The sequence below is a fragment of the Periplaneta americana genome, chromosome 12 (genome assembly GCF_040183065.1).
Source record: "Periplaneta americana isolate PAMFEO1 chromosome 12, P.americana_PAMFEO1_priV1, whole genome shotgun sequence".
Taxonomy (NCBI): domain Eukaryota; kingdom Metazoa; phylum Arthropoda; class Insecta; order Blattodea; family Blattidae; genus Periplaneta; species Periplaneta americana.
In genome coordinates, this window is record NC_091128.1 from 85,716,640 (window position 1) to 85,743,852 (window position 27,213).

General features: G+C 36.0%; 2 protein-coding genes across 3 annotated transcripts in view; one reads left to right on the forward strand and one right to left on the reverse strand.

Annotated features, from left to right (window-relative positions):
• LOC138710650 (cilia- and flagella-associated protein 298) overlaps positions 1–27,213 on the forward strand; it is a 429,392-nt gene that overhangs the window by 195,824 nt on the left and 206,355 nt on the right. The gene's annotated exons all lie outside the window — the stretch shown is intronic.
• Positions 4,149–26,421, reverse strand: Teh3 (tipE homolog 3). Its single transcript, XM_069841687.1, has 2 exons — positions 24,412–26,421; positions 4,149–5,730 (listed from the first exon to the last, which is right to left on the reverse strand). The coding sequence occupies exon 1, from the start codon at positions 25,787–25,789 to the stop codon at positions 24,422–24,424; it is 1,368 nt and encodes a 455-aa protein (XP_069697788.1). The 5' UTR covers positions 25,790–26,421; the 3' UTR covers positions 4,149–5,730; positions 24,412–24,421.

Below are 27,213 nucleotides of genomic sequence, written 5' to 3' on the forward strand. Positions count from 1 at the left end.
TGCCGATAACTGCAAGAGGACGTTTCGTTTAACTGAAATTGGGATAAGCGGGGTTCTACTGTACTTGAACTGCATATCCTTCTTAAAAATGACCTTGGTTACAGTCTACGTTTTCACCCAACCGCCAGGTAAACAATTCTCCCAAAGAATCTCGAAATAAAAATATAGGACATTCTGCTAACAATTGGTTCATACATTTGATGACTAATTCTCTTGTCATTAGCCGACTGATAGTTTATCGGCAGATTATTACTATCCGGTAGCAGCGGAGCCAATTGTCAACGAAATCCTATGAAAGCAACTAAGTTCTGTTTGTATGCCACTTTTCATTCGAGGTGAGGTGTTTGTTAAACATTCTCAACAAATATTCAGTCTTTGTAAAATCTTATATTGAATTGCGTTATATTTGCAATGTTTCAATACACACAGTGGTGTTCAGAGGGCCACTGAAAGTTGATTATTTCCATAACAACTTGCCAGTCGGATCAGATAGTAGAATTTATATATTATACCTTTTTAATCTCAATTTATGGAAATGTTTAATTATATTCGGTAAAAGTGTATACAGCTTCGAAGAAAGTAATTTCAGTTACGGAAATAGTAAATATAAATTTTGGAAGCTGTAACTTAATTTCATAAAAAAGAAATTCAATTTCGGAAAAGATAAATCTAATTTGGAAAGCTTTACTATTGTTTGAATTATTTTTTATTTTGAATAATATTGTATTAAAGTACATGTATTTGCACTAAATTGATATAAATTATGGTGATAGCAACAATTCTTGTTGCATGTATACGAATAATGTCAATAAACTTTGTTGATTTCTGTTCTGATGAGAGATTATGAGAATAAATTTTGTTTTAACAAGTATATCATAAAATTATGATATCTAATATAGTGTTACTGCCTATATAGCTAAAAAATGAGAAAAATCTAAATTGGCTTCATTATTTTCTGAGTTTGGTATCATTTACAATGTTGAATTTACATTTTCCGAAATTCAGGTTAGCTTTTCGACAATTAAGTTTATTTTATAATATGAACTAACCATTTTCGAAATTGAGGTTAGCTTTTCCAAAATCAAAATTAGCTTTTTCGAAATTGAGATTAACTTTTCCGAAATTGATGTTGAAAATGTATAGTGGACGCACAGGGGATAATGCCATACATGACCTGTGCATTATTTAAACTCAGCGTTGCTATGGAAATAATCCATCTTCATGAAAGCAAGCTTTTATGATACACCAGTATTCGTTATAATAAAAAGAAATGCATAATTTTGAGTCAAATTATGAATAACAATAATATTTATTTCAGAAGTATTACAAGTTTGTGCTAATGCAAAATTGTCACAATGCAAATTATTAATATAAAATTGCGACGGTCAGTGGAGAGAAATATTACACATTCAGCAATTTATATAAAGTTATTCGTGACAATATCATGAATCGGCCATTTAAAGCACTCTGTACATATGGAAATTACTATAAAAACCTCTGAATGAATGAATAAATACAAATATTTCAATCTCATAACTGGAAGCAGGAAGTCAGGATTTAGTGCACTGCACTACTTAACATACTAGTAGTTGTGCACATGTGTTTTTCAAAACGGCTCTATGATGTGAGAAAGTGTATACACGAAATTTATGACGTTGTGTGGGGATACTCTGTTAAACGTTCCTTCCTTTGGGACATTCATGGTTTACCGGATGACACTTCTTATGAAAGACACACTTCTTATGAAAGAACATGTATGTACAATATAAATTTACACGTAATATGTAATCGAATTTAACTTGAAACTTACATGATAATTGCTATGCAATTTGAGCGGTATATTCTTTTGGTGTATAATAATAAATTGTGTGACGCTACGCTATATAAGCTCTACCAGGGCAGTGATTTGCAGCAAAACAATGCAAGTGAAGTGTATACCCTCCTTACTCATTATTATAAAGCAGAAGATAAAAGTGCTGTTGCTGTGTGAAATTCCCCCGTAATGAAGTATACGAGAATGTGAGATAGCAGACTAAATTACCAGTGACTATCTAATGAAATGAAAACAATCACACTGTACGGACCACGCTCGCTTTCTCCCCACTCACCATTATTTATCATCCTCATCGCTACATAACTTCAGAAGTTGAAACAGCGTCATTAAAGAACCTAAGAAACAAACAAACAGAATGCTACAAAGATGTCATGCAGCAGTGAATGGCCGCACACGAGTGTACCACGCACACATAAGAAAGGACTTAGTGTCATTGTTTTAACCATTAGGCTATTTGCTGACGTTTTACTTTAAACTGTACCTTTATTCATGCGTTAAGATTCTGATACAGTGCTTGGAATCATCTCGAATTGAGCATCTCAATTTTGTTTTTTATTTTTCATTCTTTTTTAACCGGTATGGGGTTGAAATACCTGTGGTCGGATATAATATCTTTCTATGTGCTCGGGGATATATCATACACACTGACCATGCTGACATTTCCTCGTGAAACAGTTATAATTATAATATACTGAAGAAATTGTGAAATGGCAGTGGGGAAAGCAGGAATATTCCGACAAAACACGTGTTTTACTACCATGAGTTCCAACTTAAACTCGCCTCATCCTCATCCTCATCCTCATGTACGATAGAATACCAGCACTGGTATCTTCATTGTTTCTAACAGGGCGATTAAAAATTTAATTCAGAATTAATTTACTTGACTGTCGTGTCTATAATTCAACATGCACAAAACTGGATCTATCTTCGTCATCAAACAAGAAGGAAGGGGAATTGGCCAGTCATTTATAACAGTTGTAAGCATCCTCATCTAATGAAAAAATGTATGTTCGTCTTTGGCGCTTTGACAGAAATATTTACTATAGTGAAATAGTCCGAAAGAACTCCTAGATGATTATCTAGAGTTACATTATTCCTTTTAAACTGTAGAGGATTTAAGACATGTGGAGGGAAGTCACTAAAATTTCGGAATTAGTTATAGGTTCCTTCTTCAGGGAAATATAGATAACTGGAATACATTACATAATTATTTGAAGTCTCGGTTGGAATTTTTATACCAAACAGGTCCTGACAGCTGGAAAATCGTAATAGCATGGCTTTACTTCACGACCGTACCATTGTATGTGGCGCAATATGAGTAGAGTGCATATTTTGTCATCCAATGGCGCATCGTAAAAGTGATTGTTTTTTCTAGAATTCAGAAAGTTTTGTTATTCAGAAACAGAGTATCTTAAACTTCCCAATTGCTAGTGAATTGTATGAAAACTCACAGTTTTTCTAAGGAAGGATTCACATTCATCTTCAGGTGAACAAAAAGTTGAGAAAGGTATCCTACTTGTAGGGGTTGTTACAAGTGGCTATATCGACGTGACCAGTCCTAAAGTACCAATTCAAACGTTTTACCAGATACTTCGTATATAATGATTCTAAATAAGACTGCTGTAGTATCCTAGGACCACCATGCAATGCTCTTATCAGAAAAATTTCAACAAGGGGGAAAGCAGTTCACATCAACTTCAACAGCTAACCTAGAATTGATCAGTCACGTTGATGAGTAGAATACTCTTTTTATCATTTTGTTGTCAATAAGATTAAGGTAGATGAAACCTTCGAAACGTTGATTTTTTCGTATACTTTACTGATAATAAAAAATAACAGGTTAAACTTTTTCTGAATAATCTACCATTGCTGTCTCTCAAAATTAGAATGGTTCCTAGTTAAATACAATCCATGCTAAATTATTAGGATGTTCTAATAATGTGAAGTGACATCAATAACGGCATTTATGTGTACACATTCTGTAGCTAAAAGGATATATTAAATATTTTCAATAGTAAAAATTGACAAAATATGGAAATATTGAAAATAAATGCACCATGTCATTGATTTTTTATTTCATATTGTATTTTCATTCATTGGTTGTTTCAAGAATTACTGCTAAACTTTTACATTAATTTTCATAATTACGAGTATTATGCCAGGACTATGGTCGTTCTTTCTAAAATCAGCAAGACGTAGTTTAAGTACATTTTTCCTAAGTTGCAACTTTTATGGAGTTTACACTAAAACTCATCCATTATGAAACTAAAATTTGTTAGGCGAGTTTGAGAGTAAAGGGGGTGTACATACTTACTCTTCCTTGGTGGGGTATTTGTCAACGTACGTCTTCTTGTTGCACGCTCGGTTGCAACTGGGACAGTACCAGTAGCTGAGAACTCCGATAGACACTCCGAAGAGCACATTGGGCACGATGAGAGAGAGCACCAGATGCTTGAGGTTGTCCTCCCAGCTGTACCTCGCCACCACCATCTCTGGGTATGTTCGACTGTAATAGCAGGGAAAGGGCTTCATCAAGTTCTTGAGGCCGTACTGCTTGGCAAACACGGAGCAGTTAACCCTAGGAGGATACCCGCAGCCCTCAGTGTTGATGAAGAACTTGGTATCTCCCACGTCCCAGACAACAGAGTCAATGGTACGGTTACCCCACTCGCTGAAGGGCACACGGGTGTAGTTGACGAGGATTAGGTGACATCGAAGAGCCGCCGTGGTGCAGCCCTCTCTACACGAAGACCAAGAGCAGTTACGGAGCCCTTCGGCATAAGTGTAGCTGACGGCAATGCAGGTGACAGGGTTGGGGTCATAGTCGGACATAATAGTCGAGATGGCGGGATCCACCACAAAGGGAATGAGAAACAGAAAAGCGAACACAGATATGATCGCCGTCGTTCCCAGGCACAGTGAGGTGTAGAATTTGGCCTTCTCCATGAGGGTGATCACCTCTACCGAGGTGATGCCCCCTCCGCCCCCCTCGGCACCCATGATGATGGTTGACTCGTCGGGATCAATGGTGGCGGCTTGGTTGAACTCCAGCCCAAGGTGGGACACACTGTGCCTCTCCGGTCAATTCGGATTTCCGGTCTCAGTTGTGATTGATCAAGTCCAGGATACACTGTGCGTTTCCTGACAACTTGTAACTTCAGTCTTGGCTGTATTTGGCCAAGCCCAGATGAACTGTTCTGGAGAACGTGGATTTCCAGTCTCGTTCTTGATCGGCCAAAGCCAGTCCGTGCCTCTTGAAACAATTTAGAATTTTTCGACTCTAAAACCAACTGTTGCAGTGAAGCGCTCTATGGTACTTGTGAAAGGTGTATGGACTGTCTTCAGGGTTATCTATAGTTGTTACGGAATCTATTATTAACAAGCGGTTATGCTGCAGATCTCGGCTAAAATTGATAACGGCGTAAAATTTATAATATATCTAACTTACATTTTCTCACTTATAACCTCTCGAAATTCAATATATATATTTTTTATTCAAGAACCCCCTTTTTGGTGCTTTGCTGCTGTTCCTTTGATCGTTGCTTTACAAATGTCTATACTATGTATTACCCCAAAAGTACTACTAATGTAATAGTTATTTAGAAAGTCTTTTGACACTTTAGTCGATTTTGAATTCTTTCTTTATTCCCGCGTTCCCCTCCTGGATGTGTGACAGATGGCTTCTGACGGCCTGGCTCCGTGTATTGTGTGGAAGTATCCGCCCCGCACCGCGTGTTAAGTGCCCATCATGCAGAAAACAGTTGTTGTGTGCAACAAGAGAATACAGAGTGGTGCGTTGTCGTGCGGAGTTGTTTGATGTCTTCTTATTCTTCAGTGATCCTGAAGCGGGAACACGTGCTGGTGATGGACCGGGCTCTCGAGCAGGAGGGGAATGCCTGTCAACACCAAAACACATTATTGTAGCGTCTGAAAGAACCAAGCATTGGGGCTAGAAACGTGATAAAGAACAGAATAGGTGCACCGTCCCATGAAACTCACAAAAGCTGAATGGAAGTTACTTTTGAAGAAGATTTTGGGTTTTACTCTGACTAAGATTTAAGTTTTTGACGTTCCACAATTTTCAGCAAGTTCCATTTTCAGGATTATTATTATTGTTATTGTTATTATTATTATTATTATTATTATTATTATTATTATTTTCAGCATCATCATTATCATCATCATCATCATCGATAAAGGAAGCCTATTCCGTCCTCTAAGTTTTCCTTGCCAAATTGCAAAATTCAATATTTTCACAACCAGATCGTCATTAAAGATTACAATATCATGTAATTAACTTCTTGGAGAAAATTCTTATTTACTATTGCCAGAGTGAAGACTTAGTGACTTTTTCGCGTAAAACGGTAAGTAATATCTAAATGAGATTAACTAGTATTTAGTGAGGATTATTATGAAACAATGAGTTTCAATAATTGCATAATGACCACTGACGTGTTCTGTAAGTTAGCAACAGGGGACTGATATGTAATGCACGTGACTTCGAATATACTGCTTGGGATAGTTTTCTGGTTGAGTTGTTTTCATCTTCACAGTTGTATTCCTACAAGAAATCAAATATATATATATATATATATATATATATATATATATATATATATATATATATATATATATATATATTTTCCCCAGTAAGTGCGTCCAGTGTGCAGACGATGCTTACTATTGTTGACCATTGAGGGCACTTGTGTATCATACCCATACTCTATGGTTTTACGAAAGACGGGTGTCCTTAAAATATTCCATCTATACATAGGTCCTAACTAGTTGTATTTCTACAAGAAAACAAATATGTTTGCAGACAATCCTTACTATGGTTCACCATTGAGGGCACTTGTTTATCATACTCTATGGTTTTACAAAAGACGCGTGTCCTTAAAATATTCCATCAATACATAGGTCCTAACTAGTTGTATTTCTACAAGAAAACAAATATGTTTCCAGACGATCCTTACTATGGTTGGCCATTGAGGGCGCTTGTGTGGTCATACTCTATGTTTTTACGAAAGACGCGTATCCTTAAAATATTCCATCAATACATTGGTCCTAACTATTTGTATTTCTACAAGAAAACAAATATGTTTGCAGACAATCCTTACTATGGTTCACCATTGAGGGCACTTGTTTATCATACTCTATGGTTTTACAAAAGACACGTGTCCTTAAAATATTCCATCAATACATAGGTCCTAACTAGTTGTATTTCTACAAGAAAACAAATATGTTTCCAGACGATCCTTACTATGGTTGGCCATTGAGGGCGCTTGTGTGGTCATACTCTATGTTTTTACGAAAGACGCGTATCCTTAAAATATTCCATCAATACATTGGTCCTAACTATTTGTATTTCTACAAGAAAACAAATATGTTTGCAGACAATCCTTACTATGTTGACCATTGAGGGCACTTATATATCATAATAATAATGATTTATTTTAGCTGGCAGAGTTAAGGCCGTAAGGCCTTCTCTTCCACTCAACCAGCAAAAAGTGTATATACATATGCATGAACTTACAAAGAATTCAACAATTTGATTTAGATGAGAGTTACATGTATACAAGAGTTATTTACGAATTAAACAACAAAATACTATGAACTATTAATTAAACACTGAAATAAACTGTGTAGCAGAATTAAACTAAAATACATAGAATGTTAATATATTTCAAATAATATTAGATAATAGAAAGAGATTATTATGAGACAATTTTGAAAATACAGCACAATCAGGATGATGTCTAAAGAAAAAAGTAACAATGTAGTCAGTGATAGTTTAAATCAGTATGATTGGAGTGAAATGCTAATAAAGTTATCTTTTAAGCTGTTCTTAAAGGTGTTTGTTGTCTTGCAGCCCCTAATACTTTGTGACAAGGAATTCCATTGACGCGAGGTGGATATTGTAAAAGATGATGAATAACAAGATGTTCTATGAAGAGGTATACTTAGCGTGCCACAGATAAGTGATCTGGTATTTATGTCGTGGTTAGAGTATAGATAAGAGAAACGAGACGAAAGGTAATTTGGTGTTAAGGTGTGCAGAATTCGAAAGAGTAAAGACAAAGAGTGTAAAGTTCTGCATTCTTTAAGTCGGAGCCACGAGAGACTTGCGAAGGACGGTGATATGTGATCATATCGTCGGATGTTGCACACGTATCTGACGCACATATTCTGAGCTCGCTGTAACTTGACTGACAGTTCAGAACTTAGGTCACTTAACAAAACATCACAATAATTACTAAGGTTTGTACTAGGTACGTTTTAGTTGCTGGGGCAAGAAGTTTCTCAAGCGACTCAAACAGTGAATGGAGGAACAGATTTTTTTTTTATCGTTTCTTTAACTTGAAAATTCCAACTTAGATTATTATCAAAAAAGAAGCCAAGATACGCTATGGTTTTACGAAAGACGGGTGTCCTTAAAATATTCCATCTATACATAGGTCCTAACTAGTTGTATTTCTACAAGAAAAGAAATATGCTTGCAAGCGATCCTTGCTATGGTTAACCATTGTTTATCATACTCTATGGTTTTACGAAAGATGAGTTCCATCTTAAAATATTCCATCTATACATAGGTACTAAGGTATCGTCAAACTGACGGATCGCTAATTGTTAGTTGACTGATATTGATGAAACGCTTCTTATCCTAACGAGAACTTAGAAAACTGAAAGTTTTTAATTTCACGTTTAGTAAAAAAATCTGACGAATGCTGGTGAAGCCGGTCATTTATATTTCATTATTAGAGAATCAAGTACATATATGTTTATATAGTTATGTCTAATGCTTATATAGGCTATCACGCAAGTGTGCATGTTAGGATATAGTAAAACCACACACACCCTAATGAGCGTTCTAGTTGCGACTTGCGACAACTAATAGACTGTAGTGCTCAGGACAAATGCGTAGTAACTACAAAGGGAGGGTAGAAGTATTCTGACGTGTATATGTGTCACACCCAGTTTTGTATGTCAGCATGGGCGTTAAATGTCATTTCGAATAATACAGTAGTATGCGGGGACAAATCGATATCAAGATAGTAAAGAACTTAATGTATTTTGAACTATGATTTTAGTGGACTTTTCTGTGAGTTTATGACCACGACGACTGTAGCAGTGATTTTAAAATATGCAGTAATCGGGATTTATATTAAACTAGAACACATTTAAAAACAGTATATCGTCCATCTGCCGTATCAATACACTGCCTTCCAATGTGCTGAGTTCGTTAAATTTGAAAGAGAACGTAATGCCGATTTTGATGTACTTATTATATAATATCAATAACACATTTTGTTGACATTGCTTTCCCACTCATTCTATTGAAATTATTGATGTTACCTTAACGTATTTCATTTTTGAAACTGCATTACCAGTGATTAAATTGGAGATATATCCTTCGAAGAGGTTGAAAAATTCGAATATCTTGGAGCAACAGTAACAAATATAAACGATACTCAGGAGTAAATTAAACACAGAATAAATATGGGAAATGCCTGTTATTATTCGGTTGAGAAGGTTTTGTCATCTAGTCTGCTCTCAAAATATCTGAAAGTTAGGATTTATAAAACAGTTATATTACCGGTTGTTCTGTATGGTTGTGAAACTTGGACTCTCACTTTGAGAGATGAACAGAGATTAGGGGTGTTTGAGGATAAGGTTCTTAGGAAAATATTTGGGGCTAAGAGGGATGAAGTTACAGGAGAATGGAGAAAGTTACACAACGCAGAACTACACGCATTGTTTTCTTCACCTGACATAATTACGAACATTAAATCCAAACGTTTGAGATGGGCAGGGCATATAGCACGTATGGGCGAATCCAGAAATGCATATAGAATGTTAGTTGGGAGACCGAAGGGAAAAAGACCTTTTGGGAGACCGAGACGTAGATGGGAGGATAATATTAAAATGGATTTGAAGGAGGTGGGATATGATGATAGAGACTGGATTAATCTTGCTTAAGATAGGGACCGATGGCGGGCTTATGTGAGGGCGGCAATGAACCTTCGGGTTCCTTAAAAGCCATTTGTAAGTAAGTAAGTATTACCAGTGATTAGATAAATACTATACAAAGTCCCAGTCCTGGATGGGACTCGAACCCAGACCAAATACATGACACATGACATGTCGATAGTCTAGACCACCCAATCACTGCAGGGATTGGAAATTGAATGGAATTTCTGGAGAGAGGGGCACTACGACCCAGCACTGCCACATTTTAAGGCCTATTGCTCTAACATTCAAGTTAGGCGCATTCCCAAACCCACACCGACTGACTAGACTAAGGTTCGTTGCGTACCCAGGTTTCTAGCAGGCAACCCCACTCGTCCCTAGACCAGTCCACTACGTGCGTCGCCAGCCGGCGTTTGAAAGGATGCTATGGAAGGATGACGAAATGGAGAAATGTTGACGAAATGATGTAGATGCCTAATATGGGAAACGGGAGAACACCGAGAAAAAACCCCAAAAAATGAAAAAAGTGTTTTTCATCGCTAGTTGGGCTCTTTTTTTTTTTTTGAGTAGCTAGCCGCTTCAATAAGAGATGCCATATCAAGAATCACACAAGGTATGCTTGAGAAAATTTCTGAATTAAATTCTCATCATATAATATGTTAATCTTACAAAACAAATAAAATAAAATAAAAATAATATATGTTCATTGTTTGAAAAGTTACTGCCTGTCAGAAAGACTGGCCGGTAGTGTAATAATTTGTAAATACATAGCAGTATAATGACAACGCTAAATAGTGGAAAAGGGAAAGGGCAGTAGACTGAAGCATAACGTGGTGTGATTTCGTCGATTCCCTGCAGTGGCCTGTTTGTATTTGTAAACAGTGTAGTTGCCAGGACACGCGGCGGCATGTGCAACGAGGGCGTCGCGACGCCTCACGCCACACTGCGGCAAACCGGGCCGTATCGATCAGCGGCTCCACATTCATATCCCACTGCGAACACAGTTTCTGTCTCTTTTCTTCGAGACTGGCAGACTCTACCGGTAGAGAAATGTGAAAAGTTCCCGAAAATAAGAATAATTGCCAGAAATATGGCATATAATAACAAACATAATTCAACAATTAGTACTTAATTATATTAATTTTTTTCTTTTGAAAATTATCAGTAATTTTAGTGTTACGAGCGCTACGCAGGGTAGGTTTGGTGGTGGGGCTGCTACTTCTCTGGTTCTAAATGTGAAGGAAATTTGTTTGGGTTATCTGCTCGAATACAATTTAAACTCTATCTTAATTGCAGGCGTCCAAGATATTTTTGTTTATATCAAAATCTCCAGATAACTGCTTATTACGAAGAAAAACTGTAAAAATAGTCTTAAAATATTGCATGACCTATAAAATAATAATGTGATTCCGAAGAAAGATTAATCTGATATCAGTTACAGAATTGTAAAAATAATAAACCAGTTGAGAAGGTCACAAATTTTAAAGACTATACGATAGAAACAAGACTTAATTAGTAGGCCTATTAAAAATGAATCCCAGAAAATATGTGTAACGATAAGAACGAGGCATTGAAAAGCACACATCTGAAATTATGTGGAGTAAGTAAGTGATCGATGTAAGACTGTGAAAATTAGACATAAAAGCAATGAAGCAGATTAAGATAGAAGCAACAGAGGTAAGATTTCTCCGATCATTATAATGGATGGAAAAAGAAATGCACAGATCAGGAATAAGCTACAAGTATTAAGTCTGAGGAAGGGGGGGATCCAGGAAGGACTGTCCAACATTTATATCTAATACTAGAAAGTTGGTTTCCAACAATAGTATTAAAGCATGGGTGTAAACGAAGAGGATTCAGATCTAGGGGTCGTCCCATAGCAATATCGCTAGATTAACTTCTGAATTCGAAACAGATCATATGGTCTAAGGCATAGATGTCCAATTGTAACTCGTACGAGGTACCCCTGGCGTAAGCAACCTGCAGCGAAAATACAAGGTGGCCATGAAATCTGGACATATGACGAAGATATGAGTGAAAGGAAGAGAAAATGAGAAGGAAGGGGAGCTAAGGGAGAAGAGATGAACAGAAAGAGGAAAATAGGAGCAAAACATGGAAATAGAAGAGATAAAAAGGAAAGATAGGAAAGGAAAGAGAAAAAGAGGAAGAAGATGAGGAAAATTAACAAAATGGGAGAGAGGAACATGAGGGAAAAAGAGAAGATGATATAAGGCGAAGAAGGATGAAAAGAGAAGAAAATGAGCAGAAGGATGGAAAAAGAGGGGAATAAGATGAGAAAAGGAAATGAAAGGAGAAGGAAATCTGTGGAATTAGTCAGTGTAAGAAAGTCAGGGGTGACAAAAGTGAGAGAATAAAAGTAGAGAAGAAAATGTCAAATGTCAGTAGAAAGTGTGAAGAGTGTAAGTGAAAGAGAGAGTAATGAGTAGTAAAATTAAATGAATGGGATAATTAATGTGAATCATTGTTGTGGGTTGTGTATAGTATCAGGGGTACTATATCTGTAGGAGTATTATACATATAAATATAAGGGAAGAGGCATTCAAGGAGGGAATTTGAGAGTAGGAGTGAAGAGAAAGGGATGAAGTACGTAAATAAATTGAGGAGAGAACAGTAGAGAAATAGTAAGTGATGTACGTGTTATTAAATAGAGAAAATGGAAAGGTAGACAAATAATTTGGGAGAAAATAGCTGGGAAAAAATAAATAAGAGTAAGTGGATGTGAAAAAATGAATAACAAATAATACAAATAATGAAGAAAAGGAATATAGGATAAAGGTTGGTAATATTGTGAAATGAGTAATATTGTGATAGTTCTTTTTGAGAATTGATTACAATTTTACTGAGCGAGAGGAAGATCGGGTTTTTTGCGTCAACGTATTAAGGGAATGTTCGTGGACAAGTTTCTGCACAAAACTGGCCCTTTTCTCGCTCAGTAAAATTGTAGTAAATTCTCCAAAAAAAAAAAAACTATCACAATATTACTCGTGTCACAATATTACCAACCTTTACCATACAATATCTAATAGGGAGGCGGAAAATCCAAAGGAGACAGTCTAGGTAAAGCAGAAAATAGAAGAGGATAAGAGAGAGAGAGAGAGAGAGAGAGAGAGAGACTGAGACTTAGGTAGCAATTAAGCTAAAACTAAAGAATAAGAAATAAACAGAAAATACATGGCAAAAGAATATCAACACAAAAGCGTGATATGTATATTGAAGTGATGGCGGGTCGAAAAGAAGAACTGTTAAGGTCCACCATAACTATGAATAATTGTATAGTTGGCTATCAAATAAATATCATATCAAAGGACAAGGAAATGAACAGCAACAAGGTGGAATAAGAAGAGAAAAAGAAGAAATGAAGGGTGAAAGAAGATGGAAATAAAAGGAAAAAGAAGAGAATGGGATAAGAAAAGCAAAGGTGAAAGGAGAAGAAAAAAGCAGAAAAGGATGAAAAAGAAGAGAAGAAGATGACAAGAAAGGTGAAAGGAGAAGAAAGTATAAGGAAAAGGATAAGAAAAGAAGGGACGTTGAGATAAAGGACGAAAGAGAAGAAAATAGCAGGAAAAGAATAGAAAAAGGAATAGAAGAAGATGAGGATAAAAAGAGGGAAAAAGAAAGTGGTAAAGAGGAAGAGAAGGGAAAATGAATGGATGCCTTTTCCTATGTTTTGTCCAGACTTTTTGTCCATTCTAGTCTGCAGAATAATTACTGAAAAGTCAGAACATTACGAGTATTTAAATCACTAGAACTTTGTCAAAAATAAAGTTCACGCCTACATTAAGATAGGTGATCCATTCTATTGACAGGATGATAGGTATAAGCATATACTGTTTTTATTTTTTTACATTAGGTGATTGGCAGCAGTTATCTCTTAAATTTCACAAATCAAAGCTATTAAAATTATTATTGCAGTGTATATTTCAATACGTTTCTGTGAAAGGCTAGTCTCATTTTTAAAGGGGTAGAAAGAGGAAAGAGAGTTAATAAGCAAGGAGAGACAAAGGAAAAAAGTAACCGCTTAACATTTATAATGTAAAACTTATAATTGTACAACAGTTTAGTTATGAAGATAATGAAGTTCAATATTTGACTAAAATAACTTTAGAGCTATTTTCTTCATTGCTGTTACTGGCAAAATAGAGGTATGAATTCGTTATGAAGGTAGAGTTTGGTAGTGAAAAAATGGATGGACTGCGTATTGATCGGTTCTACGAAAATACACGAAGTCATCTGAGTTCAATACGCATACAGTCACAGCACCGGCGTCGGGTCACGAAATCGAGCCGCCAGAGTATTAATCAGACACGTCACTTGAATGCTGCAAAGCAAGATGTTTGAAGTGTTCAGCTGCAGTTGTTACCTTTTGGAAAATACACTCAGGGACAAAAAAAAAAAACCGGACACTTTAATATTTGCTGGTATTTTGCAAAACATTATCTTCTCATACAATATTATGGTAGCCATCTGTTGTTCTGGAGACGTGTATACATTGTTGATTGTTTTTTGTTTTATAAACAAGCCATTGCAACCAAATATTCCAATTTTGCTTTCGGAGTCTCAGCTATAACAATTTTGTCTCAACCATTTTGTGCTTCATTATCGTTATCATTCGTTATTTCTTTATTTTTACATTTTCTGAGTTTAAGTGGGGTTGTAACATTTGTCTTAAAACAAGATGCGACCTGAAGATGCGGCTCGAGCTGTAGCCCTTTACGATGAAGGACGCTAGAAGCACAACCCATGATGCCATAAAACGGTATAGAGAGACCCTAGAATATATCAGAAGACCAGGTTCGGGTCGTCCAAGAGCTACAAATCCAAATGAAGACAGGTATATGGTGTTGAGAGTTCTTAGGGAGCGCTAGCTGCCAGTTACTAGTGTAGCCCAGCAATTTGTTAACATGCATGGACGCCCAATTTCGGCCAAAACAGTTAGAAGGAGGTTGAAAGCAAGTGGACTGATATCAAGTAGACCTGCAACTGGTCCCAGACTTCTCAGGATGCATCGAGTTGAACAACTGCGTTTTGCAAATGATCACAGGGATTGGAGAAATGGACAGTGGAGCTGTGTTCTGTTCACCGATGAGTCCCGTTTCAATCTGTGCTCACCTGATGGACGTGAAATAGTTTGGAGAAGGAGGGAAGAACGATTTTCACAGTGTTGCATTTCCGAAAATGTGCCGTATGGATGTGGTGGAGTCATGGTTTGGGCAGGAGTGTGTACGGATGCTCGTACAGAGTTGGTTTTTGTTGAAAATGGAAGACTAACAGCTGATAGGTATATAAATGAATGTTTGGATGATCATGTTGTGCCATTTGGCAAATTTGTAGGCGATAATTTTGTTTTAATGCATGATAATGCACGGCCGCATATTGCCCATGCGGTCGGAGATTATCTCCAAGAAGTGGGAATCCATGCTCTTCCATGGCCAGCAAGGAGTCCAGATATGAACCTAATTGAACACGTGTGGAATATGCTGGGACGGCGTGTTAAGAATAGACGACCGAGACCAGAATCGTTACAAGAGTTGAGGCGAGCACTTGGCGAAGAATGGGAACTTATTCCTCAAGAAGACATTGCTAACCAAATTGAGAGCATGCCAAGACGTATGGATGCAGTTATTCAAGCCAGAGAGGGTAATACCCGTTACTAAAAAGAGTTTTTAATGTTTAAGGCACCATAAAATGAAAAAACAGTTAGACCAAACGATGCCATAGTTATACGCCCTTTGTAAATTTTATCATCAGAGATTTTTTTTCAAATGTTGTCGTATATGGTGCTAAATGAAACATTATTTTGTTTAAATGGGTTTTGTTTCATTTCGAAATAATTGGCAACAAAATACAAGCAAATATAGAAGTGTCCGGTTTTTTTGTCCCTGAGTGTATATTTAATTCTTTATTGTTTCATATAGTCTATACTAATAATAAATCTGTACCCGAAATTTTTCTGGTAATTTTCGATTTTCCAAAAATAATTGGTCCTAACATATATAATTAACCACCCTGAAACCGAAAATCGCTTTTTTGAAAATTTTGTTTGTACTATGTCTGTCTGTATGTTTGTTACCTTTTCACGCGATAATGGCTGAACGGATTTCGATGAAAATTGGAGTATAAATTAAGTTCGTTGTAACTTAGATTTTAGGCTATATGGCATTCAAAATGCATTATTTAAAAGGGGGGTTATAAGGGAGCCTGAATTAAATAAATCGAAATATCTCGCTTATTATTGATTTTTGTAAAAAATGTTACATAACAAAAGTTTCTTTAAAAATCATTTTCGATAAGTTTTATTCCTTCAAAAATTTTGATAGGATTGATATTTAATGAGATAAATGAGTTTTAAAATTAAAATAACTGCCATCTAAGGCCGTGTAATGAATTAAAAAACAAATGACTTCGTCTATAAGGGGCCTTGGACAGCAACAATCGAAAGCTATGAAAGATAGCCTACAGAGGATGTTTCTGTGTTTGTATGAAGTAATATCTGAAGCTAAATTAACCGATTTGTATAATTAATTATTATTTCACCATTGGAAAGTGTAGTTTCTCTAGATGGACATAATGCTATAATGTTATTACAGTAACTTCTGATATAATATAATATAATATAATATAATATAATATAATATAATATAATATAATATAATATAATATAATATAATATAATATAATTATAATATATAATATAATATAATATAATATAATATAATATAATATAATATAATATAATATAATATAATATAATATAATATAATATAATATAATATAATATAATATAATATAATATAATATAATATATTATAATATAATATTATTTATTTGAAGGGTTCACAACCATAGTGGGCGAAGCGCCATTTACTGAATACATAGAAAACAAGGGTTAAAATTAAGTTATTACCATAATTCAATGGAAACCTATAACAAGTAAAATAAAATATATACATTAAATCTAAATGATGTCAATCTTCATTAAACTATGGTTGCATGTAATAAAAATTAAGAAACAGGTTAAAGGAATTGTCATTGCACCAGATGAGTGTCTCTGGACCAAAATGATCGCATTTTAATTATTTGGATGCAATTTAAATTAAGTAACATATGAAACGATTTATCCTTCTATCAAACACGAATGTTCCCTGGATCAAATGTCCTATTTTAATTATGTAATTACTTTATATTTATTTCTAACGGGTGCAGCGGAGCGCACGGGTACGGCTAGTTATTAATAAAATCGTTGTTGAAGCGATTTATTTCATTTGTGTACGTTTCTTAACCAAGAGCAGGCATTTCTAAAAGTAGACGTGATGGGAAATAATGACAATCGGCGCAGAAGGTTTAAAGTCATTGTTAAAAATATTTTTCGCACTAGTGTTAAAAGTAATTTTTGCACGCTTGCCTAGCGGTAAAATATTAGGAATGACTATCTAAAATTATATTTGTCATCTCTTATCACGCATTTTTTCTTTCATTAATTGTTTTCTGCCCAAGGGCAGATCTTTCACTGCAAACCAAGCATTCTTCAATCTTTCCTATTTTCTGCCTTGTTCTTAGTTTCCGCATATATATATACATGTGTCTTAATGTAGTCTATCATCTGATATATCTTCTTCTTCCCCGAACTTTTCTCCCGTTTACCATATCTTCCACTGCATCCTTCAGTAGGCAATTTCTTTTCAGCCAGTGACCCAACCAATTCCTTTTTCTCTTCCTGGTCAGTTTCAGCATTGTGGTTTATGTGGGTACGCAGACTTCACAATCATATGAACTTTCGTGAAAATATCAAATCACATGAGTGTAACCGCAGATGACAAAATGTTACCATGTGAACTATTCTTACAGAGTTAACAGAATCGGTGTGGTGCATAGGTAGCCTAATACAGTGTAAATATATTAAGGAGCTAAATTCTAGTTAGTAAGAAGATATCATTGACTTCATTAATACTTTGACTGTTCCTACTCGTTTATAATCACCATGAGCTGTTGCGGTTGTTTCTCATAATGGGGATGATTATGATAATAATGATGATGGAATACAGTGGTATCGTGTCACAAACGTCACTGGTTCAGTGGAAAAAAAAAGAATTATTTTGAAATGACAATTTTATTGTAGGACCGAACACAATAAGAACTTCGGTAAAAACCATGAAAAGGTAACAAACCCACGACAAAGACAACAAGGACTACCGTAAGGCTATGACAAAATCAACAAGGACCACGATAAGAACCATGATAAGGACACAATAAAGACCGCGTCAAGATCAGTAACATTGACCACGACAGCTATCACGACAAGGATCACGATGAGGACCAAAATAAGTATCACGACAAGGATTACGATAGGACCAAGACATGGACCATGACAAGGATCACGACGTAGACAATGGTGCTTGTCGTGGTCCTTGTCTTTGTCGTGATTCTCATCTTCTTTATCGTAGTCCTTATCGTGATTGTTGGTCGTGGTCCTTGTCTGGTACTTGTTGTCTTAGTTATAGTCCTACATGTGTTTCAAGATAATATTGTTTTCCCCAGTGTTGGTAGTGACTTTCGTGTCACACGATATTATGATGAGGTTACTGTCTTCTCCACACGTGATGATGATGATGATGATGACGACGATAATAATAATAATAATATAATAATAATAATAATAATAATAATAATAATAATGCTTTATTTTTTCTGGCGCAGTTAAGGCCGTAAAGCCTTTCCTTCCACTCAACCAGAGAATGAAAAGGAAATATGTAATGATATGTTAACACAAAAGAAAATTATATGCCTAAGAAAAAAAATCGAAGCTGGAAAGTATGCATAAGCTAGACGAATCGAATTTAAATACTTATATTAGGTGAGAAATTGATTTATATGATTACTTAATAAACTAGTTACAATTGTGAATTATAACCATGCAGCACATTTTCGTACCCAAACGTACACCGGATCGAGTAGTTCCTTCTGGTAGCTACATCTATTACGTCACGTGGATGCGTAAGCAAGGTCGAATTGCAAGCAGGTACGCATGAGTCATTAACTAATAATGATGTAATGTAATATAAATATTCCCCTGTAACATCATATGACGTAGAAAGAACAATCTCTTAGTTTAAACAAATTTTATGTGATGTTCATAAAAGATTTGGATTTCATAATTTCAGAATATATGTTTTCGTTCACTCAACGGGATAGGTTTTGATAAACGAATTATTTTTATATATTATTTAAAATTTAAATATTGATAATTTGTATGTTGATTTTTGTTATTATTATTTTATCTGTTTAACGTCACGTTACGTAGGAAGAACATTTTCTTAGCTTAAACAAATGTTTACTGGCAGCTATAGTAAAAGATATGAATTTCATAATCTCAGAGTATTATGTTTTTGTTCACCGTAACGGAGTTGAATTAATTGAAATATTATATATGGAGTATATACAGTTAATATGTATCATGTTTATTATTATATTCTATAATATTATATTGTATACTATTATATAGCCTACACTTTATACACACACACGCACACACACACACGCACACACGTCTTTAGTGCAATGTCTTGATAAAGAAATTTCTTGGTGACAAATGTGATTGTGAATAATAATTAATGAGACACCGGCGTAGCTGAGGCGGTGCAGCGTTTCTTGCTGATCCGGAACATCGGTCGGACGTGGGTTCGATTCCCGCTTTAGCTGATTACCTACTTTGGTTTATTCCATGGTTTTCTCCAATCTTAAAGGCGAATGTTACAAAATCTATTGCGAATCGTCGGCCTCATCTCGTGAAATTCGTATAGCTATCATAAATTTCTATCAACGCTAAATAACCTAGTAGTTGATACAGCAACTTTAAGTAACAGACTATAATTTAACTGTAGATGAAAAGATTAAAAATAATTGATTCATGTTAGATAAAAGTGATTAAAAGTATTTATTAACTTCTGAATTGGGACTAGAAAAATAAAACGATAAAATGTATCCTACTCTGAAGTTTCTCAATTCTACAAAGGAACTTACTACGTAAGATTGATACCAAATTTTGTCATCTTGTGCATTGTCCTGGTTTACCATCTTTTTTTTTTTTTACTTCTGCCAATACAAGATCTATCTATCCCTTTTTAGTTTCAATTTGGGAAAATGCTCAGTTATAATCGGAAAAAGTGTTTACAATTTCTAAGAAAGTAATTTGAGCTTCGGAAATAATAATATCAAGTTGGGAAGATGTAAAGTTAATTTCAGGAAAAGGAAATTCAGTTTCAGAAAAGATAAATCTAACTACGGAAAGCTTTAATATCATTTATATTATTCTATTTTATACTTATTTTGAGCAATATTTATATTAAATTAGATGTAGTTGAAGTAAAATAATAAAAATTATGATGATTACAACAATTCTTGTTGCGATGTAAATGACTATTGTTCACAAACTTTGTTCATTGAATGTCCGTGTAACTATAATATTTCTGTTCTCTTGAGAGAAAGTGAAGAATCAATTTTTTTTTACATTTATATAAAACAATTATACACAAACATATATAGTGTTAATATATCTATAGGAAGTGTTACTGTATATTATAAAAAAGAGAAAATCTTCAAATCCTAAATTTACTTTCTTTTCTGAGTTTGATATCATTACCGATATTGAATTTATATTTTGCGAAATTCAGATTAGCTTCTCCGAAATAAATACATCTTTTAATGTGAATAATTAACCATTTCTTAAATTGAGGTTAGCTTTCCCGAAATTAAAATGAGATTTTCAGAAATTGAAGTTGAAAAGGTACAGACTTCAAGCGTCTTTTTCTGTTACGCGAACGTAAGGATTTTTAGTTTAACGAACAGAGTTTTGAACTGTTTAATTAGTTAAACCTAAGAAAATAGAACAAAACACAAAGTGATTGATTGTATTGAAATCCACAGAAGACACACAAATTTACTTTAAACATTTGAAAAACTACTGAGACTCCGAAATCAATAATCAGCTGTTTCTTGTCCGCCATGTTTGAACTCGACATCTGCAGGCGGATAATGAAACTTAAGTTTTGTCGCTAGTGTAATAGTCCTGTTTATTCAGTCCCTTATTTGCTAGGAAGTAAAACGAGACCCATTTACAGTCTTTGTAAAAATTGACCGTACATAATATAAAATCATAATTTTGAATGAAACTTGTAATATAATGGCACTAGGAGAAGTAGGCCTATACGGCCGAAAGAGAAATCCTTATTACAATATTACAACTTCGAAATAAAATATTGTCAGGTAAGCCCCGATGTAACAAAGCAAGGCGTATGAGATTCATGCCTGTATTTTGATGTAGGCTGTATGAAGTTGAAGACGAATGTGCAAGTCGTTTTATTTATGACTATTAGCAGAGTCCGAAATTAAGTTACTAACATTTGCCGGAAACCATATGACCACAAGACTGGGGTGTGTAATTTTTTTGGTTACATTACGGTAATGTTGTAGCTTATTTACATGCATTGCTTAAATAATAACAGTATTTATTCTTCTCTAATTTATTGAAATGACTTTTGAAGCTGTTAAGTACATAAAAATCTCCTAAGTTAAAATATTTCATCAGATAACTTAACGAAAATGTATTTAAATATATTGTAATATTATCAATTTATTTATATGACTATTCTGATCCTTATAGCACAGAATGACATACCTTCTCCTCTTTATAAGAAACAAGGTGTTATACAGTGGATCAAATCTTAATTTTGTTATAGTACAAGACTGTATTATTTTTTATTTCAAAGATTTCCTGATTTGTAAACTAACTATGAATACATTTAAGAAAGGAGGAATAGATTTTATGGAATGTGCTTCTGAATTAGTTTTAATTTTTATTATTTATTAATTATAATAATAGTTAGGCCAACTAAATAGTTACACTTTTTTACTGCATTTTGTTTCTTTATTTTTTTAGGGAAATTAATTGATTCTTGTATCCTTAATAAATATTAGCATGTATTAAATTGAGCCCAGAACACGAGAAACACAATTTGGGAATCAATTACGTTTTGATGTCTGTATTTTCATTTGAATAAATTGTTATAATAATCATTATTTAAACACAGTTTTACACAAAATCAGTGTCTAGTCAGAAAATAAAAACCCTCTCCCCATTACGATCGGTAAGCTACTCGCTGTTTTCGTACTCTTCATATTGGAAATTAGAAAGTGTCTTTATGCGTTTATTTTTGTCAAATTAATCTACAATCCGTCATAATATTGCAGTTTCACCTGTATTAATTAGTACGAAGATTTGAATACATAAATTGTTCCTTGTTGCGTTTAGCAGAAGCATCATATATGATCAACTACTTGAGATAAATACGTGTTATCGAAGTTCCAAGTACAGACCTGGATTGTTTAGGCCAGTGCGAAGTATTTCCCTTGATGTCAGTGTGTTTTAAAGATACTAGAATGAGCGCATGGGAGATTCATTCATGCGACAGGAATCAATGAGAGCAAGACGATGGACATCACCGTGGCATTTTCAGGGAGGTCGTTATCGCCATGGGTAAGCGCATCTCTGACGTCATTCGGTTTCCATGACAACGGCAATGCTGTGGAACACTGCGGCAATTTGTTTCTCTGCGAATAAGATTCTAAAAATCAAATTGTAGTTTGCATTTAAAGGACTAAAATGACAAATTTGGCCATAGCATCTCCCCATAGTGATCTCCGATATATTATTCGAAGTTTTAGTAGAACAGAAGCGTTCGTAAGGCTGATTTATTTCGTTTGGGAGTCTCCTATTTCCTATATTCTGATAACGAAGATAGTGTTGTGTTTTTACACATTATGCCATTCACATACGAAAATAGAAACAAAATTGCTTTTTTCTTCAAAGTGTTCACGGTCACTAAATTTGATAGAGACGAGAAAGAATTCTCATTCTCTTTCTGATTTTAGCAATGATAACCTCTGACCTTAGACTGAAATTGTGTTTGCCACAAGCAAAAGCTTATCTTTCCCAAGGTTGTAGTATTTATAGAAGTGTTGTGTTTCCCAGGCTTCGTACAGGATGTTTATGTGAATGGAAATTTTTTCAGCGATGTGCATCCAATCATAACATCTGGTCAGCATCATTCCGTTCCAAAACTAAAAGCCTGTTTGTAATCCGTGCACTCTTATAATGCAATTGATCGTGTATTGCATAGTGTAAAATTATTTTATTAAACACATTTACGTAAAACTTGTTCAACTTTTCAGCAATTTTGTATATTTGTTTTGGAGGTCTTGCTCGAGACCTCGCACAGTGAATAGTTATTGTGGAGTATTGGTGAAATTATGGTAAGGGTGAAGGGAAACAGGAGAAACTTGAGAAACCTCTAATTACACGCTTTGTCCATTACAAGTTATGCCCTGATCCACATGGGGATTGAAACCGGATCGCCACTGTGGTAAGGTAAGAAACCAATCAGAATCGCTCGGTCACAAATATTTATGTAAAGACCTTTCTAAATTCCTACATCAATCGGACACAGAACAGAATAAGGTCTATAGACTTTTATTACAGAAATACCCCAAACGCCTATCTTTAGAACCACCAGAAATCTGCCGGGGATCGACTTTTACTCCCTCTGTAAAGGAAACATTAACTGACTCAGCTGCGACGGGGTCTAACAGCGATTATCTCAGTAAGTTGCTTCATTCTCAACTGCATTAATAAAACGCAAGTTGGAGAAATTATGTACGAAACGTACACGTATTTTCACTTCTCTGTGCCAGTGCCTTAGAAGTGAACTAATTGTGAGATGTTCGCCCACAAAATCTTGGAATTATGGGTATGTCATTAATGAATTGTAATTGAAATAACTTATGTTTATGCCAGAAAGTTGGGGTTGTTGAGATCTGTGAAAATATTGAGTTTTACCTTGCATTGAGGTTGAACTGTAAGTAATGTCATTAATTTGAGGGGGTTATTCTTTGCGATATTTGAGACAAAAATATCATACAGTTTTGCTCGTTTTTGCTTGCCTTTCGAGATAATAATTGTTTTACATGAAAAATTTCATAGCGTGTTTCGGGAAAACCATTGAATGAATTCCCAATGTGCTTAGTCAATTTAAGAGAGCAATGTATTATGATAATAAATGATTGAAAGAATTTTAGTTTTGTCCTTTAAATGTGCAGAAATTTGATCCGAACAAATGTCCCTTTTCATTCTGCAAAGAAATTTTACAATGTTACATTTATTCGGATCAAATGTTTGCACATTTAAAGAACAAAACTAAAATTCTTTCAACCATTTATTATTTTAATAAAGTGACTGAGCATATTGAGAATTCAATCAATGGATTTTCCAAAACACGCTATGAATTGTTCCATATAAAACAATTTTTATCTTGAAAAGGGAGCAAAACCGAACATTAAACTTTTCTGTTTGCAATATCTCAAAGAATAATTAATGTACTTACGGTTCATTCTGTATATTGTAATTAGTGAAGCAATGGATTGAGATGTTGAAGAGATTTGCAGTATCGGGTAGTAAAGTGAAGTCATATGACATTAATTCAGACTAATATAAAAGGATAAATAAAGTGGTAGTTTTGGGTTTGTTTGATGGTTCTTACGTGACGGATCTCAGAGCGCCATAACCGAGTCTCCCCCGCCACCGTCACCGAGGTTGTTGGCACAGACGCTATTGTCTCCAGGAGCGATGATGAGGTCGGAGTTTGCACAGCCCTTGAAGCGCATCTTGGCGTCGTCGCCCACCTCGACTGTCTTCTGACAGAACACGAGCATGAAGCACGATATCACGAACAGTGTGGAGGGCAGGATGCTTGCTACTAAGAATTGTTTGTAAGTCCCCTCTAGGTCAAAGTGTGCTACCACTTTGTTGGGGTCCGCCTCAGCATAGAAACAGGGGAATCTCGCCCTGGCATTGTGGTCGGAACCGTCTTTACCATATTCGCGGAAGAAATCCCTGCACTCGTCGCGGAGTGTGTTGACACAGCCCTCCATATTGATGTGCAAGCGACTCTCGTTGGCAATCAGCAGGTCCACTTCCGGGGGTGCCACGACTCGGGTGGGGTCCAAAAGTTCGGTGTTCGTAACGCTCAGGTAATTCAGATAGGTGAAGTTGGCCAGGTCGCTAAGAGTATCCTTCGACAGAAGAGACCCGTTGATGCAGTCATTAGCTATCACTCCTAGAGTTGTGTTCTCCACAGTGTAACAAGACGTTATCAGGATGTTTTCCTGATCCTCTGTCCATACTTCTTTCTGCGGTTCATCGTCCATAGTAGCTAGAGCTCTTTGACACAGAGATAAAAACACTTTATCACCACTGAGGACTATCACGTTTTTATTTCTAGTGGGAATATCGACGCAACGTCTATCACAGTTGTAAGGTGTCCGAATTTTCTCACAAGTCCCTCGCACACAACTCTGCAGACCATCTAAATCTATGCACGTTATCTTACCTCTCCGACCGGAGCACTTCAGGGGCGGGTCCGTATCTTTGAACACGCACTCAAAAGCATCTGTGATGTTGATGCAGTTACCGGCGGTACAGTTGAAAGTGCCCGTGAGGTTTTTGCACTCGTCGGCGATGCAACGGCTGGTCTTGGCGTTCTCTTGATCGATACCGTAACAAGTCTTATTGGCACTGTTGGTACAGTTCTCGAAAATGAGCTCCGAACCGTTGCGTCGCAGGTTGACATATATTTGCTCGCACGCTCCCGAGCTCTTACTCAGGCACCACTCACCGCATGTGCCCCACTCGCAGTCGTCCTTCTTCCACAGTCGCGTGGTTGTACACATCGCAGGCACCTCGGATATGCCTGACTGGAAAGCCCTCAAGGTGGGCATGTACACGGCCACCGTGAGGTACACCAGTGCCACGCTACTCAAGACCGCCGTCATCTGACACATGCAAATCGTGCCACAGATCCGGTTGTCTTGCGGCGGGATTATCAAGTCTTCAGGGGGGATCGGCTTTTGTTTGGGCATTTTGTGTAGTCGAACTTACATACACTTATTATAAATATAATCTGGCATCACAAGGGGACAGAAACCCGCAACCGATATAAATGGGTGACAGATGCAGTTTTATTCTATCCACGACGGAGGTTTTAAATCGACTATATTCTCATGTTGCAAGCACTGCAAGCGATGGTGTTACTATAGATGGCGTTGAGGTGCCGGCCGTATTTTCCACGATCTCACTGATTAGTGAAATAGTTCTGCGGCGACCCTTGCGTGCCTGGCTGCTTTTACGAGATCGACGAGTGTAGAATCTGCGTAAAGTTAATTGAAAAGGTGAAATCGGAACGAAATACACGCACTACCGCATTAAAATGATGCGAGATTCACATAGTAGCACACAAAAGTTGCGCAATATTTTTCGCGTACAAATCTGATCACAGTGTTTCTAAATCGATTTGCTAAGTAATCCCGACACTCTGGGCGTACAAACAAGCCACGAGAATACTGAACTTGTGTAAATGCAGAACGCAGTCCCGTCGTGCGGCAGACTGAATACACGCGCAGGCAGCCCTGTGCTGGTGCTGCCACCCGATCAATACTGACAAGTCGGCCTGGTGGCGGCGCGGCGTTCCAGTAGCGGTCCGTGTCGTCGAGTCCAGTTCCTCAGAAACTCGTCACAATTAGTACTCCGACAATGAGATCATCCTCCGTGAATATATTGTTTAGTTCGCGGCCCTTTCCAACTATGTAGCAACGTCCTCGTTAATATTCTAGGACACTTAATAACCTCCTGCTTGTGTTTTAACATTTTTTCCTCGTACCGTTTAAGTCAAATTAGTTCTAACTACGACGAGAAGTGATGTAAGGCAAATTTTGTTTTCTTTTGCTTTGTAATAACTGGATGTGTTATGTCTGCTGAATACATTACCCACACTCACACAAACTTATAGGAAGAAATATTTCAGGTTCCAAATTTGTTTGAGGGAGAAATAAGAGATATCAGAAACTTGTATAAATAATTTAAAACGCTATTTGGCTGTCTATCCATACGTACGGCGCTCCGCTAACCGAAAAGGTTAGCGTCGAAATGCTGGGTCCCTATTCTGGCCCATCCAAATGAATTTATTTTTTCTTTTTCGGTGGAAAATATCTGTTTGGGGCAGAATTTCTAGAGGTACTGCCTTTCTCCTAAGGAATTGCAGTTTCTCTATTAATAATCATCATAACACCAGGGCAATAACAGAAGCTATTAATAGGAGTTGGTTTTTAGACCATGAGAACGTTGTGAAAATATAACTACCGGTATATTTTATTGTGTCGTAGCTTACGTTCTAATACCCACAACTACATGATTTCTACTCTTTAAACATAACTAGAATTTCTAATACATCGCTTTACTTGTTGAAAAAATAGCATAAGTAAGTTTTCAGGAGAAACTTGAGAAACCT

Coding starts and splice junctions, on each gene's coding strand:
- Teh3 (XM_069841687.1), bottom strand. CDS start 25,789: ATGCCCAAACAAAAGCCGATCCCCCCTGAAGACTTGATAATCCCGCCG.